Below are 21,190 nucleotides of genomic sequence, written 5' to 3'. Positions count from 1 at the left end.
GAGAATATTAGTTTGTTGGTTGCTAGTCTTATTGCATATAAAACATATCTCTTAACTATTATTATTATTATTATTATTATTATTATTATTATTGTTATTGGAATAATTAATTTGCCTCTTATACTTTTTAAAGATAAAGTTTTCTAAAAAACAGCATTTTTTAAAATAAAACTTTAAAAGTAGCATATGGAGGTTTCAGGTTCAATTTTATAAAATTTAATTGAGCATGATATCTTTAAATAGTAAATACATAACTGGTTGTGTACATAGGATTTAAATTAAATAAAAACTGGTTTTTACATGAGATGTGGAGTGTTTGGTGTGCATGTTTTTGAACTGGTGATTCCGAAACTATAAGTTAGATGTTATTGATGAGTTGTTAGCGATCTTAGAGTTGGTGTCGAAGGGATTGCTTATTGGTAGTTATCATCGCGAGAGTTAACCATTGTCGAGTAGCTACCGATGTGTATAATGAGTTGCTATTGCTTGTCTTGAAAACATAATTACAAACGGGTTTGAATGATTCTTATTGATGAGAGTTGTGAAGTAAAGTTGATGTAACAAGTTGTTACGGGTGACAACTTGCTACTATATGGGTAAAGTTACAACTGTGTGTGTGGGTGAGGGGGGGGGAGTCGAGCTTGGTTACCACTAATGAGATACTATTGATGTTCAATTACTACTGACGAGACACAACCAATTAGTATTCGATCGAGATGAAGTTACAATGGAGCTAGGTTCCTAACTTCCTACTAAGACCATATTGTTACTATACCAACTTGCTACTAAGATTTTAGTTACCATTGATGGTGTCTTACCGTTGACCATAAAGTTCAAATCGAATATAAACCATCCACCGATGATGTGTTTTCAAAGTCAGTTCAAAGGAGTTACAAGTCTCTTTCGAGGAATCATTAAATGGCGTCTGTGGTGGCATATAAGGAAGGTTATTGATATAGATCAAGAACAATTGACACAAAGATCGCGTAATTGAGTGAAATTGGAGAACCACTCAATTATTGTTTTTATGATTTTGTAATTAATTTCTAGGATATAATGTAGACTTTGTTCTAGGTTGATATTATTTGGTTCCAACATTTTGTAATATTCGACAAATGATAATTAAGAGTAGTTTAAAAGATATTCTTTGTGTTTTCTTGTGTTTATTCATTGTTTTCAACCAAATAATAACTACTAGAAATCCTGATCTATAGTGTTTTTGGTGTCTAATTGATTAATTCAATCAATTTTGTTAGTATGATTGTGAACCGGTCTTGAATAGAAGTGACTAGATGTTAATCTCACTATTTTGATGGCTAAGATTGAGGCTGAGGCAAATAAAGTGAAAAAATAAAAAGAAAGACATGAGAAAAAATGCTAATTTTTTTCTTCTTACAACTTTAAATTCAAATAACTTTGATATACTTACTTTTCAAGAATTATAACATAAAAGTAGAGTTACACTTACTTTATATTTAATTTGTGTATAATATTACTTCATTTGAAGATTGAGGTTTTCTAATGCTGATGCAATGTGTGACAAATGGTTCATCTAAACTCGTTATAACATACACCTATCATAAATGATGAGTCTAAGTTGTCTAGGTATGACGTATGAACAATCTTTTTGACAACCAATGAAACGCTCCGCGTTCTTAAATACACTGTGTATGTTTGGTTGGAGGTAATAGAATGAAGGGGGAATAGAATGGGAGAATGAATGGAATGAACAAGGGAATGAAATTGATCATTACCATTCATTTGTCTTGTTTGGTTAACCTATGGGAATGAAATGAATCATTAGTTAATGTTATTTGGTATCCAAAAAAATTATAGGAATGAAATATAAATAATAAAAACACTTTTTTCTCAGAGTAAGTTATTTTACAAAAAAAAAGGGTGGTGGCGACGGTGGTGGTAGTGGCGGTCAGGCGTCAAGGGTGGTGGTTTTGGTGGTGGTGGTTGAGGTCAGGTGGTGGTGGCGGTGGTCAAGCGATGGTAGCATTGGTAGTGATGGCGATGGTAGGGTGGTGGCGACGGTGGTTGAGGTCAGGTGGTGGTGGCGGTGATAGTCAGGCGGCGACGGTGACAATGGTTGCGGTGGTTACGGTGGAAATGGTAGTGGTGGTTAGGTTGACAATGGTGGCGGCGGCGTGGTGGCGGTGGTAGCGCTAGTGGTAAGGTGGTGGTGGTGGTGGTGGCGACGACGGTGGTGGTGGTGGTGGCGTCGGAGGTGGTGGTGGTGGATACGACGAAGGTGTCGGCAGGTGGTGGTGGCTATGGTACTAGTGGTGGTTGATGTTGTTAGGTGGTGATGTTGTTAAGAAAGTATGATGAATGAGGATGAAATGAAAAAAAAAGAATGGAGGTGGGAAGGAGTTTTTTTTTTTTTTTGAATAAAATGTCAGTTTATTAGGGACTTCATAGAAACATCCAAACACCATATTTTTCATTCTCAAGCAATGAATCATTCCATTCACTCTATGACTACTGCATACCAAACGCTACCTTACTCTTAAACACATGTGTCGTATTTTGGTATTTGAAACACTCCGCTCACTTAAAAAATAATTTTTTATGTATGTACGTTCATTATTATGATTTGAGCATTTCATTTTTAGAACGTAATATTATTCGTGCAGAATTATTATTATTATTATTAAATGTTTCAATTTCGTATTAATTTCCATTCGACATATTGATATGTTGAGCAAGTTGATCCTCATCGTTTAGGGCAAGTTGCCAATTGCAACATGAAGACGAAATGGTCATTTTCATTTGTTCTCCGGCTTTCGACAATTATCTTCAAGTGTAACTTTATCTATACTTTTTAATATAATATTATATATTAAATAAAGAAAAAGATAACTCGAATTTCATTCAAAGAGCTAAATTTTACGCAAAGGGAACACCGAAAAAACAAATATATGTTGTATATTCACTATATTGTTTAAATTTAAAGGGTATGGCACAACATAAATTTTTTTCAAACTATGAACTTTGACAAATAATCAAAACCAGCCAAGAAAACCACACCCACGACTGCCTCCACAACCTGGAAGCAACCTTAAAAGAAAGAAATTACATGAAAATGAATTTACACCAATTTGACCATTCTCTCGAGCCATGCTTTGACATATACTTAAACTAAAGAAAACCAAAGACTTTAATGTCTCCACTTATCTCTTCCACTTTAACCTCGTTACCTTCAAACACCGTTTCATTTCTTGCTTTTCAATTTTCCAACAAGCAATTATAATCGCTTTCCTCAATCATTTAAAAACGCCTATATTTTTTCCATACGACATTTTTTAGATATTTTTTTATCATAATAATAATCGTTTTTTATCTTTAATATGAATATCATATTGTTATATAAAAATAAAAAAAAGTTAGTGGGTTTCTTGTATTGTGTTATTTGGTTGTCCATTGTGTTTTTTAATTGAGTTTTTCCATGCATTGTGTTATAGATTTTGGTTATTGTGTTTTACAATTGATATTCATATTAAAAATAAAAATTAAAACAAAGATTACATCTTTGTGTCTTTTTGTTCGTCATTGTGTCTTTATGCTAAATATTTGTCTTTCTACTTATCATTGTGTTTTAGTAATTGTTCTCAACATTCACTTAAGTTGAGAAAAATAGTATTATGTTCATTGTGTATTACGTTCAAATCATTGTGTAATATGTAGATTCCATTGTGTTTTACGTTTCAAGTCATTGCGTTATATGTACTTACCATTGTGTCTTACCTTTGAGGCCATTGTGTTATATATGTATTCATTATTGTGTTTTATGTTTCAGGTTATTATGTAATATGTATTCATTATTGTGTTTTATGTATTAGATAATTTGTTGGTATTTTTTACTGTATTATTACACAACTGTGTTATTAATATATTTTTAAAAAACACAATGATCAGTTGAAAGACACGATGACGAAAAAAATACATTGACAAACAGAATGACACAATGGTAAGCAAAAAGATACAATGGCGTAAATTTTTTTTATTTTTATATAACAAAATCATGCTCATATTAAAGATAAAAAAACGCTTGTTATTATGATGAATTTTATTTTTTTTTTAAAATATCATAAGTAAAAGTTAAGACGTTTAAAAATAATGGAGCAATTAATATGTGACTTGCATGTGAATAGAGAAAATGTGTACTATTACTTTTATATCCATTTTCATTTGGTCCTTACTTGACACATATCAATTTATTATGCATTCTCACATTACTTATTTTTGTTGACCTTTGTAGAATAAGTCAACACATTGTTTAAATAGCTTGTAACGTGAAGTTGATAGAAACGTTTTCTAAGAAAAACTCGTTAAAAATATACTTACATAATTTTGGGGCCGAACTGAACCGATGTGTATAATTTTTTTAGTGGGGTTCAAGCTACGATGAACTTTCATTGGTTGATTATAAAGCCCACCTAAGTTTTATTAAGAAGTCCAAGATCATTGGTGAAAGACAAAGATGAACTCGGTTATAAATTTGGTGTGTGGGTAAAAAGTATAAGCTGCAAGGTCGTGATATTAAGATTGTCCAATGGTTGCTTTTTTTACGTATGATAATACTAGGGATGAGCAATCCCGAAAATTAGAAATTCTTGGTACCGATACTGGTACCGAAATATTCGGTTCAGTACCGGTACCGGGATAGTACCGGTACCGAGGGTAAAAAGTCGGGAAATACCGGTACCGTACCGATCCCGAAACTTAAAACTTTGGTACCGATTCGGTACGGTACCGAATCGGTACCGATTTCGATATACGATACCAGTACCGATTTTGCTCATCCCTAGATAATACAATCATACGTAAAAACTAGTTGAGGTGACAACTAGTTTTTACGTATTATCATTACTCTGTGGTTAGATATTTGAAAAATTAACACCACTACGTATTTTGCGTATGTTGTGACCTTAAATTGGATTACATTGTCGGTGGCATTTGTGTTGTTTGATGCCATTAGCGGTTTTAACTTGTTATACTAGATACGTGTTTTAATAATAGCTAATAAGTTTTGATACTCAGCACTTATTTGAAAAAAGATATGTAATTCACTCGTTAGACACTATTCAATAAGAATATAAAATATAAATCAATAAACAAACAAATAGGATTCCGAGTGTGATGCGGCCACAATTCATTCGGTATCGGTTCAAAAACTTAGTCGGTATCAATCGGTAGGAATGCATGTGTGGTTCAAAATTTCAATCGGTAGGAATGCTTGTGTGGATACAACACAAAAGACTAGGGAAGGATCTAATCATGTATTGGTTGTGAAGAAACACAGATCCGATCTCCAATTATGGGTCCTGGATCCAATGAGTCTACATGGTAGAATATGGTTAACAACTAATACGATATGAACACAACTGCCCAAAGTCCAGTGACGTGAACCTGCAAAACAGACACCGTGAGCTCGTTACGGGAAGGACAAGAGGGGGGTCTTCCCGTAACCACCCTCCGGAGTGAGAATAAGTATAGTTCTGACGAGAGTAAAGTACTTAAGTAAATTGAGAGAGTACAATGGGAGTGAATGAATACCTCATGATGATTGAGAGAGTATTTATAGCCGAAGGGTGTAGGGAAGTGATTGGGCCAGCTGTCCCTTTAAAAGATGCCTCATAACCGTCTAGACGCGTGTCCTTATATGATAGGTTTAGCTTATACGTTGCATGTGCATGTATAACAACCTGGTCACGTGTCGCTCTATTATTGGTTAATGGGGTAGCATTGGCCATGTGCACGGTTATAATGGCCTTGTCACGTGTCCCTAGCTAATTGGCCGTAAGTTTAAATATCTTGCTCTTTTACTCTTCCATGTTTGAGTATTTATTGCTAACGTTTGCACTTGTTTTCAGGTTTTGGATCAATGTTGAACGCCCTAGATGATGGCAAGGGCTGTGTGGGTAAGGCAATCCGTGACGTAAAGGATGCGCCTATCCTTGAGAGGACTGCATAATATTTCCTCTTTCCTGTCAAAGTGCGTGCCGAACCAATTGTGTCGGAGGCTATCTTTGAAACAGGTGCGTACATTCTAAACCCTCCTCCTCTTAATGCGCTGACCTCCGACGGGATGATTGTCATTCTAAGTGATGATTCTGCCCTCCTTGAGGGGGAAAGCTCAGATGATGCTTCTGAAGTATCATCTGTCTCACATTTGTTGGCAGAACTTTACCGGAAGAGGTCTCTCCATGTATCGCAGGCGAGTGACGCGGGTACTAGCACTGCGGACGCCGAGAAGGGGCCAAAAACGAAGAAACGCCGGACACATCGTCCAAGGAAACCACTACCACCCAACCATGCAGAGCGATTAGGGACGGTGACTGGTGAGTTCTTGCTTGTTAATTTTTGTCAACCATAGTAATGAGATCTGACTATGGTGTTCTTACGCAGATCCGTCCATTGCTAAAGGACGCACATTTGGTAAGCTGTCAACGCCGACACCAAATGTTGAAAAGCAACCGTCGCCTCCTCCGGAGAAGGAGGCGGTCAAGCCTGTTACCCCTCCATGTTGAAACGACTGTGGAGGGGTCTAACGTTCAACCAATGACTACCGGGTCATTAGATTATCTTTTTCAAGATGGGGATGCCACTGGTTCTCACCATGATAACCTTGAAGTCACTGCCGAAGGCTTCAGGGTTGATGATCCTCCTCCACAATCCAGTCCTCAATTCAATCCTACTTCCTCGCCCTTTGCATCGGGCGGGGAATATGATTTCTTTTTTGGGCCATCTGTCCATGAGGCTGGAGGGGGTTCCTCGCAAGGCGGGCCTCAACAGTCTTCCTCCTCTCATGTTCGTCTTGGGACTTCCAGTTCTCAGTACTTTGAGAACGTTCAGTTGGGGAGAGACTATGATTTGTTCGTCCCGTCTTGGGACATTGTCAACGGGTCTCGGGTTTCTAATCCCAAGACCTGTATGGGTTTCGTTGAGCACTGTATGCCGCCTGCCGAAATGGCATATCAACGAACTCGCTCCCGCCAGGAACTGCATACTGATCTGGCTATTTCCTTGACTAACAGCTTAGCCAGTAGTCAGGAAATCTTGCGGGAGTGGCGAACAATGGGCGGGAAGCTTGGTGCGGCTTCCGAGGCCTTGAAGGTTGCGGAGAAGGAAGCCGAAGAGCACCGTAAAGCAGCGAGTGCAGCTAGGTGGAAACAGATTGATACCGATGCTGCACTCAAGAAGGAAAAAGAGCGAAATGCTGATGCTGCTAAGCGGTGGAAAGAGGCATGCGAGAGGTCTAATGCCACCCTTGAAGCTTCCCGAGCTGAAACTCAAAGGAAAAAGGACGAATTGGCGAAGGCGCAGGATGAAGTGTCTCAACAGAACGCCCGGATCCAAGAACTCGAGGAAGCTTTAAGATTGCAAGGGGAATAATCTGAAATGAAAGACAAGACTATTGTCAAAATGCAGTCTGCATACGACTCCCTTTTGCAATCTCAGACTGAAGCTGGCGACCGCGCCTCCACCGAATTGCAAGAACTTCGTGGCAGGGCGGAACGCGCTGAGCGGGAGAGGCAATACTTCCTCAACCGTGGTCTTGATTCAGTAAGTTTCTCTTGGATACTGCTTAACTTTTGTCTACTTTCTTTTATGATGTTTAACAAACTTCGTTTATAGGTCATCCGTCATATTAAGAGAAGTACAGAGCTTACTGACTGTTTTGTGAACTTGACGACCGCTTCTGAAGGGGTTGGCCGAGTGAAAGGTTTCAACGAAGGGTTGGCGTTCGCCAGGTCCGGACAACCTATTGAGAAGCATCCCCTTTACGGATTTGACGCGGAGCAAGAACTTGGCATGCGGGTCCAAGAATATGATGGTCTGACCTTTCCGCTGCAACATATGCTTCCAGAGTTTGCCTTGTCTGAAGATGGCGTGAAGTAGTTGCGAGTATACATTGATGATGAATCTGACGATGACGAATCTGATGACGATAAGTCTGATGATGATAAGTCTGATGATGACAAGGCGGAAGATGCGGCCCAGAATGTTCCGGAAGACACGACGCCACAGAACCCATAGGATAGGTGTAGGCGTAAAAACTTGGACTTGTGATTTTCTTTTTAAGTTTTTTGTAATCACTATTTTGAATATTAATGAAAAGAAACTCTATGTGTTGATAATATCATTGCGAAATATCTTCTCTTTAAATTTTGAACTTGTGCAAGTTGAATAGATAGTACTGGTGACGTGGAGGAGAGAGAATTTTTAGGGAATGGCTGACAAGATGTGTTGAACGCCTGTTTGACAGTCTGTACGCACTTTTTTTGAATCTCCCGCATGACGTGTCAGTCATCCTGTGGCCCGCGTTTTCTCTTTCTTCTGTCAGTCAGATGGTCGCATTAATTGCGATGAGTATAAATAGGCTTTGATGTCTTCAATCCATTCTTATCACTTGCATATTTTCTCCTCAATTTTATCAGAGAACTTTTGCCTTCTTACATCTATTTCCATATACAGAATGGCTGCCCAGAAGAAAAATCCCCCTGCTATTGATGAAGTTGGATGCGAGATCAAGGAGAAAGACTTTGACGATATTAAAAACGTATATGGCTTTCCTCCGGAGTGGGAAGCCGAACGTCCGTCGAAAGGGGCCATCGCAATGGCGCCCCGCCGAAGAAGATGGCCGTTTATTTGGATCATTTCACCACCGGGAACTTCCGATTGCCCGTGACCAAGTTCGTGCAATTGGTTTTGACGGCGTATGGGATTCATTTATCCCAGATTCATCCTTTTGGGATGCTAAGAATTCGATACTTTGAGTTCTGCTGCCAAGCACACAACTATGATCCTTCCGTCAGCATGTTTGCCGTACTATATAAGATGACTTATCGTGAAGGCTGGTACAGTTTTGCCACCACCGGCCATGGATACTGCGGAGCCACTCAAAACCAATAGATCCCTTGCCATACTAAGAACCCGCAGGATCCGGGAAGATGTTATCCCGTTTGCCATGGTTCATCGGAAGCCGGAAGATAAACTACCGGAAGTCCGTGCTTCCGAACACGAGGGTCGTACCTGGTTTCTTACTTTAACAAAGACTCCGACACCCATGCGCCCGATTCACGAGGGGGCCATGGTGCACGCCAAGATGAGTCGTTTATGGCCGTTTCCCACTTTGGAACCTTATTATGAGAATTCTGATGGAAGTAAGTTCTTACTTATAACTTTCCGGGTTCTTAGTTTATTTTCTTTAACGTTCTTTGACTGCAGGTGAAGGTACGATCCTTTCCACTCTTGTGGACAAGATGGGAGGCATGATGGTTCGCCGTCCTATTACTCAGCATGACGTACCGTTTTTGGAACGTACGCGGAGTAACTTCGTTTTTTCCACTACTCTAACTCCGGAGCATCTTGTCTCCGAGGTGTTGTTCGCACAAGGTGAGGAGTTTGTCACGAAGTGTGAAGGTATTCTTCAACCTCGACCTATAACCGCTGCTACTTCGAGCGGGGTGGTAGTACTTCTTTCATCTAGTGAGGAATCATCACTTTGTGAAGGAGGATTATCAGTTGGTGCTACTAACCCTTCACCTTCGGCTGTAGGTTTGACCCGCAAGCAAGATTCGAAGGCCACCGCCGATCCCTCAGCAGGTGAGGAAGGTGGTCCTCAATCCGTTGAGGGTGAACCTCAGGTTACAGAAGCAGGTGCTTCGAAGGCTGCTGGAAAGCGGAAAGCACAGGCTTCCGATGCCGCGCCCAAGAAGAAGAAAAAGAAGAAGAAGAATCAGGTTGAAGTCCCAGACCTGTGAGCTCGTCTTCGAGAGCTTGCCGCCCGAGACGTTTCTAAGGGTAAGCCTTGAGCCCTTATGATTATAATTGAACTCGTTACTTCTTGGGAACTTAGTAAGTTTTTTCTTTTTGGAATTTTTAGGCTTGAAGGATTCACGTCGTCCGACTCCTCCAACCTCTCCGCTAAACACTGTTCCAGATCTGATCGACTTGTCGGATAATTCCCCTATCAAGGAGAAAGAGGTTGGTGAATCTGATCAACTTCCCACATCCCCGCCTCATCCAGAGCATTTCTTCTGGGATCAAGGTGGGGTTAGTGTTTTTCACTATGGGGGGCAAGCTTCCTCATCTCAGGTGGAGGAAGATACTGCTACACATAGACCTCGCTGGTCGTTGCGCCGGAACTCAGTGTTGAATGATGCGGACGTTTGCCAAGAATATCTCGACGAAAGTCTTCCTCATGCAGAGAAGGAAAGGCAACGCCGTCGCATCCGCCGGGAACTCTTAGAATCCAACTCTTATCATATGGCGAACACTGTTTCCACCAATCAGGAGATACATCGTGATTTGTTGTCCATGAATGAAGAGCTAGAGGAAACCGAGCGAAACTTTCTCTACGCCAAGAAAGAAGCCCTTAAGGCGTTAACTGACGCCAAAGATAGCCGTCGGGCCATGGAGGCGGCGAAAGCCGAACAACTTGCTGCTGAGGAAGCTAAGGCTGCTCTCCAGAAACAACTGGATGACCAAGCTGAGCTGATAAAGACCCTTCAAGCTGACTCAGCAGCCAAGGACATGCGCTTGTCTGACCTTAACTCTAAGAGTCGAGACCAAGCCTTGGAGTGTGTTGAACATAAGATGGATCTTATCAGGTCTCAGGCGGATAAGAAATGGCTTCTGTCGACAGCGATTCCCAAGGTACCAAGTTTGTTATTAACATAATTTGTTTATTTGTACTTACGCGTGGTTATTTGACTTAATAGGTTATCAATGACGTTTGAAATAGTGATGATCTTGGAAATTGTGTTGCGGTGCTCCTCCGTGCTTCCGAGCAAGCAGGCCGACAGATGGGTTTTGAGGAAGGATATAAGTTTTGTTCTGAGGGCAAAGTTCCGGAGGAGTACGTTCTGACCAGCAAGGACACTGCTGCTATCCTTCTTGAGAAAACTAAAGAGTTTGACACCTTAAAATTTTCCCTTTCTGACCATATATCAGAGCTCGCGGATAAGGACGATGCCATGGAGCAATTAAAGGAACTGCTGGATCTTGAGGAGGAGGAAGAATATGAGGAAGCCGAAGATACTGCGGAAGATGAAAATGTCGCCCCGTAGATGTATATGTACTTTCCTTTGTAAATCTTTCTTCCTGTTTTGTAATCTCTTTTGATCAATAATAAAAAGTCTTTGCGTTTCTTCCGGTGCACATTGTCTTATGTACTATAATATAAGTGCCTATCCGGAACTTCGGTTTTGTCAATAAAAGATTACAACTTAATAAAATAACATGGAATTAACTGGGCATTCTCATATATTGGGCATAGGCCTTCTTACAATAAAAGAAATTGCATAACTTGCCAGTCTATGTGGGCACGCAGGCCGAAAAATAAATAAAACTGCTATATATAGCATTTCTTTAACTGTGCTGCGTTCCATGTTCGAGGGATTTCCATCCCATCCAACTTTTCAAACTTATAGGCGCCTTTGGATAGTACTTGTTTAATTTTATAAGGTCCTTCCCAAGTTGGGGCTAACTTGCCCGGAGGCTCCTGACCAGAAGTCTCGTTATTGAGGAAGACAAAGTCTCCCGCATCGAACTTACAATTTTGGACTCGCGAGTTGTAATATTTCTTAAGCTGTCTCTTATAATTGTGCTCGCGAATCAATGCTAGTTCTCTTCTTTCTTCCAATAGATCTAGATTCATCCTGAGTTCGTGATCGTTGTCATCAATTAGCAGAACTCTCGCGGATGGAATCCCGATCTCTACGAGGATCATGGCTTCCGTGCCATAGGTTAGGCTAAAGGGTGTCTCCAAATTACTGGAGTTCTTTTGGGTGCGGAAGACCCATAGTACATGAGGCAATTCATCCACCTAACCCGTTCGTTTAGTCCCTGCCTTGCCTTGATCCCCTCCTTGATAGTTCAGTTGGTTCTTTCGACCTGACCATTCGATTGCGGATGTGCCACGGACGTGAATATTTGAATGACTTGAAGTTCTTTCAACCATTCTTGCAGTCCGCTGTCAGCGAATTGGGTCTCATTGTCACTGACCAATTCCTGCGGGAGACCGAACCGGCAAATAATGAATTCCCACAGGAATATTTTCACGCTCGAAGCTGTGATTGATGCAACCGGTTTGGATTCTACCCATTTGGTGAAGTAATCAATGGCCACTATCAGGAATTTGACTCGTCCCGGGGCTTCGGGGTGAGGTCCCATAATATCAATAGCCCATTTTTGGAACGGCCAGGCAGATGTAACTGGAATCAGTTACTTCTTTGGACGTATGGTGTTGGGGGCATGAAGCTGGCATGAATCACACTTTCTGATTTCTTGCACATCGTCTAAATGCATGCCGGGCCAATAGTCCCTGCGTTCATGATCTTTGCAACTGTCATTCTTGGTCCTGCGTGTAACCCGCAAATGCCTTCATGAATTTCTCGGATCAAATAATTTGCATCTTTTGCGTCTACACAACGTAACAATGGACCAAGGAATGATCTCCGGTATAAGATACCATCAGTCTACTGGTAATTCAAAGCTTTGTGCTTAATCTTCCGAGCCTCGGCCTTTCCTGCAGAAAGTGCTCCGGAAGATAAGTACGCTTTGATGGGCGTCATCCAAGATTCAACGTCGGTTTGAATTACCAGAACTTGATTTTGTGGAACGGATGAATGATCTAGAACGTCAACACGAATATCTTTGGCAAAATGCTCAAAATTCGTTGAAGCTAACTTGCTAAGAGCGTCCGCCTATTTGTTCTCACTCCTCTTAATGTGAACGACATTGAAAGAGGGGAATTAGCGTATCAAGACTTTTGCTGGTGACAAATAAGAAGCAATGACATCGTTTTTGGCTTCATATGTTGTGACAACCGGTAATTTCCCAAACCCATAAGCTAAGTAATCAACCTAATAATTAGGTGATTGTAAATATTAAGCGCGTGCATTTGTTATGTGCGCCCTGCGCGAGCGCGCCATGTTAGTCAGCGCGTGCAGTTGTTATGTGCAACCTGCGCGAGCGCACCATGTTAAGAACCAGCGTGAGCATATGTTATATGCGCCATGCGTGAATGATTTGGCTTTATGTTTTCATGTAACTTAAACTTTATGTTGTCTATGGGTTGACCATCCCGCATGATGCTAAGGCGGGTGCATCCTACATCGTTTATGCGCGTGCGGAAGGGAACTAACCTACCCGCATGGCGGGAACGTTGAGAGCTAGTTTGTCTGAAGCTCCAAGATGGAATTGACTTCAACATGACTGATCACTATGTTGAAATACCAAGACCACCTGGAGAATCTACAAATGAAACTCAAATGTCCCTAACTGCGAGAAGGTTACGCACCTACCCGCAGCAAAGACATGTCCTATACGCAGAAAGCTATGCGCACCAAGTTATACGCGCAGAACACTTGGCCTATTCTCCAGTTAAGGAGATTACTCCCGCCCGAACGGAAACAGTAGCGTGTTTCAGAGATTTTCCACTTTTTACTGTACACTGACAAAAGTACCTGAAAAAGCACACTGTAACATGAAAAGTCAACTGTCAGCCACCCTATTCTCACCAACCCCAGACCTGCATGTTCTGTCCAAATCAAATCAAAATCTTTTATCCACCACTCCACTCTTAAGTAAATAATAATAACTTCCATACTTTATCATCATTACATTTAGATATGAAAAGATTTCAATCCCCTAAAGCAAGGGATTGTGTTCCCTTGAGTTTGCCTATAAATTTGTAGCCTAAATTATCACCCAAAACACACTTCAAAGAACTACAAACTTGCACTAATCCTTTCCCAAGCATCCGTTGTTTCCAGCTCCGATCCTGTTACTAGGTAAGCCGAAAATATAACCTTGAGACCTACTATCCAACCCTTATATTCTCCTATTCTTGATCTTAATATATATACTTGTTATTTAATCGTATTCTAGACCTTCGATTCCGAGGCCAACACCAAGAAAACCCGAATCTCGATTAATCCCTTAACAAGAACCACAGGTGAGTCTCACAGCCCCTATTTTCACTGTTTTCACTGTTTTTAAACTGCTTTCGGGGCGAGGGACACGTACTTAAATAATGTTTTATCATGGTATACTTACAAGCTATGCAAGCGATTATGTGTTTAAGTTATGATGAGCAATGCAAACGGTTATCTAAGGTTTTCAATGTATGTGCGCTAGAACTCGAGTAAGTGATCACTTTACCATTGGAACTCTAAGGGTAGGGACTGCTGGTTTGATCCGCCCACTCGTAGGGGTCGCACCTCTTTGCATGGACGAGTGCCTGGCATGGGGCAGTACTATGGGGTTGAGCCCGCTCGTAGGGGTCGCGCCTCTTTGCATGGACGAGCGCCTTGTTTTCCGGCACAACGTCTGCGCGTAACCCGCGGGACAGTATCCTTAGCTCGTAGGGGCAATGCCTCTTTGCATGGACGAGCACAGTTTCTCAGAATTGTTCGCGCGTAACCCGCGGGACAGCATCCTTAGCTCGTAGGGGCAATGCCTCTTTGCATAGACGAGCATAGTTTTCCAGAAACGTCTGCGCGTAACTCGCGGGACGGTTTTACGTTATTTTAGCTCGTAGTGGCTGCGCCACTTACATAGACGAGCACCGTATCCAGAATTTGTTCACGCGTAACCCGCGGAACGATTTTTATCAGAATATTGTCAGAATTATGTGTTAATACGATTTTACCAAGCAGATGTTAATGAGGTTGCCAGAAATGTTTCAGAATGATTTTATCAAGTTACTAAAACTTGTGAACTCACTCAGTTTATACTGATTCAAATGTTTTTACGTGTCTTTCAGGAGATAACTAGGTAGCGCATGGAGTCACACTTAGAGCACCACACGCTGAACATCTAAAACAAGCTTTTTGGAAGATTTTGGTTTTATCCCCTCGATGCGCACGGTTACCCGCCGCGCAAGGGGATATGGCGAGGAAATCTTCAGTTTTATACTTGGATGTTTCTTTTTGTAATCTTTGAACAATGTAATGTGTTTGTACTAAACTTCTCATGCGCAATAAAAATCTTTGAATGTTTTGCAATGGCCCGTGCTTAATTATCAATCCCCACTCGTGCGCGCCCGGCTGTTTCCGCCGCTCAGGGCCGGGTGTGACATATGTTCCGTTTATTTATCCTGCAATTAGCATAGAATCCACCCGTGCTTCCAAATGTTTCACCCCAAGCTTTTTCGCTATCCACATCCTGCCAAGAAGGCTTCATATTCCGCCTCATTGTTGGTACTTTTAAAGTCCAATTTAATGGCGTATGTAAATTCATGCCCCTCATGATTGACTAGCCTTAAGCCGGCACCTGAACCTTCGCTGCTTGAAGCTCCGTCCGTGAACAGTGACCAGACTTGTCCTTGTTCCGGAGGTGCTTGGGGTTGTTGTTCGATCAAACATTCTTGTTCTTTGTGCTGCGGGACTTCTGTTACGAAGTCCTCCAGCACTTGCCCTTTGATTGTTGGTCTTGGCTTATACTTGATCGAGTATTCACCCAATTCGATGGCCCATTTTGCCAGTCGACCGGATAATTCAGGTTTACTCAACAATTCTTGAGTTTGTATCCGGTTAACACGTTGATAGGGTGACCCTGAAAATATTTTACGGAGCCGTCTGGCGGCATAAACCAGTGCCAACACCAATTTTTCCAACATCGAATATCTTGTTTCAGGGTCCGACAGTGTTCTACTAATGTAATTGATTGGAATTTGGATATTTTTCCTATCTGTCAATAGGACAACCCCCACAGCAATGTCGGATGCCAACAAATATAGTGTTAATGGTTCACCCGCGTGAGGAGCCGTTAATGTGGGCAATTCCATTAAACACTTCTTGACTTCCTGAAATGCTTGTTCGGCTTTCGGAGTCCACCTGAATTGTGCTTTTTTGAGGCAGTTCCTTAATGTTGAAATGAACGGATAAGATTTAGCAGCGTGGTTTGCCAGAAACCTGTTTAATGCCACCAATCTCCCGTTAAGTGTTTGAACTTGCTTGAGGGAAGCGGGAGACGGCATACGGGCTATTGCTTGGACCTTGTCCGGGTTAGCTTTGAAACCCGTGCCCGTAACGATTACCCCGAGGAACTTTCCTTCCTCCATCTCGAAGGAACATTTTGCTGGATTTAGCTTCATATTGATACTTCTTAAAGTTTCAAAAGTTTCCTCTATGTCCCTCAACATTTGGTATTCTTCGATGCTTTTTATCACTAAATCATCCATATAAACTTCGAGATTTCGACTTATCTGACCCTTGAAGGCCTGATCCATCAATCGTTGGTATGTAGCGCCCACATTCTTTAACCCGAAAGACATCATTTTGTAACAGAATGTTCCTTGGTCAGTGCGGAACGCTGTCTTGCCCGCATCACCAGTTGCCATATGAATCTGGTGATACCCTTTGTAAGCATCGAGGAAGCACTTGAATTTGAAAGGGGCCATAACATCCACCTTTAAGTCGATCTCCGGAAGTGGGTAACATTCTTTCAGACATGCTTTGTTTAGATCTTTATAATCTATGCACATTCTCCACGTTCCGTTGCTTTTCGGAACAATTACTGGGTTTGCCACCCACGTTTGGTACTTAATTTCTTGTATAATTCCAGCGTGAAGAAGATCTTGCACTTACTCATTCATGGCTTTCGTTTGTTCCGGACCCATCTTCCGTTTCTTTTGCACAATTGGGTTGATCAACAGATTTACCTTTAACTTGTGTTCTGAAATGCTCCGCGGGACACCAGTCATGTCCGCGGGCTGCCATGCGAAAACGTCAATGTTCTTGGTCAATAATTGCTTTAGAAAGGTTCTCACTATCTCCGAGATAGCGGGTCCTATTGTAATTATCTGGTCCGGAAACTTCTTATTCAAAACTCATTTCTCAGGTTCGGTCCTCTGAGCCTGTCTTGGGACCTTGCTTGGTCTTAAACTCTCGGTTGCAAAACAATGTCGGTTTACATGAATTATCGCCACACCAGTGCGATTTGGAACTCCTACTGCCCCATGGGCTGTGGAAGGATGGGCATTGAAGTCTCCGATCGCCTCCCGTCCCAAAATAATGTCATGTTTAGAAGTTGCTGGTAGGACCAAAAATTCAACTTCTTCTGTTCTTGAACGTACTCCGTCTCTTAGTGTGACCGGGAAAATAATGACACCGCGCGGATGCATTATCTCTCCCCCGAAACCAGAAACAGGAGCATGAATTGGTTGTAAACTTTCTTTGTCCTCTTTATCCAATTGTTCGAAACACTGTTCGTACATAATGTCGGACGTGCTGCATGTGTCAAAGAACACATATTTTGACCGGTAATGACCAAATTCAGCAGTAATTATTAGCGGGTTTTTGCTACACAGACCCCCTTTGATCCGAGGAAAAATCACGGGCTCGTTCTTCCATTCTTCGTCTGAATAGTCTCTCCGTTTTCCTTTACCCGAATGTCTCCCCTGAATCATGTGGACATTCAGATCTTTGACTTGCCTTTTAGTTGGGCCTTGGCTATATTTCGCGGGAGGTTTGCCAGTCCCTGCTCGTACTCCCTTAACCAAATGTTCGAATTTACCATTTTTAACAGTTGCTTCAATTTCATTTATGAGGGCCACACATTCATTCGTGTTGTGCCCAATATCATTATGATATGAGCAGTGTTTATTATTATCAAGGAATGACTTTCGTGGTATTGGTTGAGGCTTCCGGAAAGTCAAATTCTCCGTGGTGAGAATTTCTGAGGGGGTCTTTGATAACTGGGTCCAACTGTTAGGGGAACGAGCTGAAAAATTACGTTTACCTTTGTTACCGATCAAAGACCTTGCATCAAAAGGCTTAGATGTTTCCGCACTTGGCTGAAGTCTTGACCATATTGGTCCCTTAGCCTGCTTGTTCGGTCTTGGAGTTTGAAACTCAATCCTCGGTGATTGCTTTTGACTACTGGAACTTAGATTTTTCTCAGTTCTTGCAAACAACTTTGACGCCTTCATGATTTCGTCCCATGACTCGGGCATTCCATCTCTTCCTGTGAGAGTACGGATTAAGGCATCACTATGGACGTTCTTACAGAATGCTCCCCGTAGCATATCTTCGCTTACTCCTCCGATGTTAAGGCTCTCGTTGGTAAAACGAGTAATGAAGTCTTCAATAGACTCATTATTTCGCCTTGTAACATCTAGTATTTCCGAAGGGTCACGAGTATGTTTCTTTTGTTGACTAAAGTGCTGAGAGAATTTTGCTACAAAGTCTTTCCAACTTGTAATCTTTCCACATGGCAATTTCTCAAACCATTCCCGCGCCGCCCCGGTGAATGTTAGTACGAACATGTGACACCAATATGGAAGAGTCCAACCACTGACTCCTCCAACTGCTTCGAATCTTAACAGATGATCACCAGGATCAGTCATTCCATTATATGTTCCAAAGGATGTTGGAATCTTTGCATTAACCGGGAATGGAGCTGTCGCGATGCTCGAAATAAATTTTTGATTTCTCTGCGAAAGATTCCAGGCGATATGGTTTGGAAAAATCATACTCAGCATTGCTATGATACTCTGCATGGCGAACAACTGGGCGCGGATAGCTAGTTCCTCCGTATGTAGGGAAGCGACTATCTCCGCTGTAGTAACTACCTTCCGAGTTATAAGTTGAGTCGTATCCGTCCAATTCATCCTCATAGGATGATACCCGCATATCTATACGGGGACGATGACGTAACCTCCGGATCTCTCCTACGTTCTATTATGGTGGCAGACTATATTGGATGTGGCTTCCCCTTATGGGAGGAGAGATAGATCTCCTGGGGAGCTCATCATATGTCAGGGTACGACCATGAAATCGTTCATTCCGGACCCGACGTTCGTATTCCGTTTTCAAACTATCTTGTTAAACACGAAGCCATTCATCCGGAGACAAAAGTCCTTCGGTTCTGAAGCTATGAAGATGAGCTCTTCTTTGGTTAGAATCACCAGAATCTTCTTCCAAACCTAACTCCGACTGAGTTCGGTGGACTTATCTTGTAATTTGTTCTAGATTCCTCAAGTTAGAACCTCCTGGGGCTGTGACGTGTCCCAGGTCAGTAGTTGGTGTAGCAACATTTCCAACATCTACAGGAGTAGTATTTGCTAATGGAGTGAAGTGCCCCCTAACCGCTGAACCACCTAAGGTAAAACCTCCAGGGTTCACGGCATCAGTTCGCGGAGCAGAGTTTGTGATTCTAACAAAAACGGATGTTGCTCCTTCACGTGATTCAATGTTGAGATCTTGTGAAGGTTGTGATTGATTCTCCGTCGGCCCTTTAGGTAATTGATTCATATCGTAAAGAAAACGAGGAGAAAAAGTTTTTCTGTTGTTCTAACAAAGACACGGATGACGCCAATGAAGAAACACAGATCCGATCCCCAATTACGGGTCCTGGATTCAATGAGTCTACAGGGTAGAATATGGTTAACAACTAATACGATATGAACACAACTGCCCAAAGTCCAGTGACGTGAACCTGCAAAACATACACCGTGAGCTCGTTACGGGAAGGACAAGAGGGGGGTTCTTCCCGTAACCACCCTCCGGAGTGAGAATAAGTACAGTTCTGACGAGAGTAAAGTACTTAAGTAAATTGAGAGAGTACAGTGGGAGTGAATGAATACCTCATGATGATTGAGAGGGTATTTATAGCCGAAGGGTGTAGGGAAGTTATTGGGCCAGCTGTCCCTTTAGAAGATGCCTCATAACCGTCTGGACGTGTGTCCTTATATGATAGGTTTAGCTTATACGTTGCATGTGCATGTATAACAACCTGGACACGTGTCGCTCTATTATTGGTTAATGGGGTAACATTGGCCATGTGCACTGTTATAACGGCCTTGTCACGTGTCACTAGCTAATTGGCTGAGTGATCACGTATTGCTCAAGAAAGCATCTTTGAAAGATCTTCTAGAAGGTAGTTAGTTGATAACAGCTTTCCCGGGGCATTGCCTCGTGGTCATTTACGCGGAAGGGTATTCCTTCTTGCGGATGACTTTTGAGGGTGCCAGGATGCTTCCGCATGTGCTATGAGGGTATTTCTTCCTCAGATGATTTGTGCGGATGATTCGTATGTCCCGCGGGTGCCTTTTGAGGGACTTCTGATTGACCCGCGGGTATTCCATAAGGGTATTTGGGTCTTTTGGTACCCTACCTCTATAGGTTGGTTTAATTACATGTGTATATAAGTATGCATTCGAAATACATATGTTAAATATGTAACGGGTTTCTAAAATGAACAAAGGATAGGATTTATATAACTACATCCGTTAATTAACTAGGTTTAGTAATTTAAATTGAGGTGACTAATACAAACTCGAGTTGAAATAACTTAAATGGGTTACTAACTCCATCCGGCCATCCGGGTGAACCGAATAGCCCAAATGGGTTATTTTGACTTAAATTGGGCCGACCAAAATTCAGCATAAGTGGGTATTCGGGTTAAATAGGGCTAATATTAACTAATGGCTAAATAGGCTAAAATATATAAAATGTAATTGGGCTGTGGTCTAGCTAATGGAAGGGAGCTATTAACAACCTGATCAAATTGACCCTGATTTACATAGTAAGATTGTATGGATTTTAAGTAACTTGGGGCTTAACTAAATTAATTGAATCGGGCCAAATAAATAATGATCGGGTTCAGGCAGGGTCAAAGCCTACATAGGACCCGGTGTGGGTTTGGTCAATATCACATTTCAGGTTGGACCATGTAACATTTTATATCTATGTAACATTAATTATTATATATGTTAAAAGACAGATCTACTTTCCCTCACAATGTTACTGTATAATTTATTGTGGACTTTATATACAACTTTTTTAGCTTGAGTTACCTGGTTAACAACATTCTTTGTCATTTCTTTTTAGTTTTTTACTTTTCCCCTGTCCATCTGTATTCATCACATCTCTTTCTCGGCGGTGGAGCAATTGATTGCTACAGTACCAAAGGTACAAATTTCTCACTTTCCCTTACTAATACATTGTCTGCTACACCGTCAATCACTCGGATCAACGGAGACGGAATTATGAAAGACAAATTAGTATTGTCTTCCTGTAACACCCCGACTAGGTAGTTGCGAAAGCGTAATACGGGAATGTAACAGATAACACTGGTATCAACCACATTGTTTATAAAGAAATTCAACAAACTAATTTACATCATATTACATTGGTAGGTACTAAGTTTACAAACTAGATGAAAA

At 41.6% G+C, this 21,190-nt stretch overlaps 1 protein-coding gene across 1 annotated transcript; it reads right to left on the bottom strand.

The window, feature by feature from the left end:
* Positions 1–16,852: 16,852 nt before the first annotated feature.
* LOC143551573 (uncharacterized) lies at positions 16,853–18,289 on the bottom strand. The gene has a single exon (XM_077041973.1). It carries the CDS (start codon positions 18,287–18,289, stop codon positions 16,853–16,855), a length of 1,437 nt encoding a protein of 478 aa, XP_076898088.1.
* Between the last annotated feature and the right edge of the window lie 2,901 nt (positions 18,290–21,190).

This window comes from Bidens hawaiensis, unplaced genomic scaffold (assembly GCF_021521415.1).
Source record: "Bidens hawaiensis isolate Kalapana, Puna unplaced genomic scaffold, B.hawaiensis_p1.1 tig00016462_1, whole genome shotgun sequence".
NCBI classification, from domain to species: domain Eukaryota; kingdom Viridiplantae; phylum Streptophyta; class Magnoliopsida; order Asterales; family Asteraceae; genus Bidens; species Bidens hawaiensis.
The sequence above is the reverse complement of the archived record's forward strand: the minus strand, read 5'-3'. Positions and strand labels throughout refer to the sequence as shown.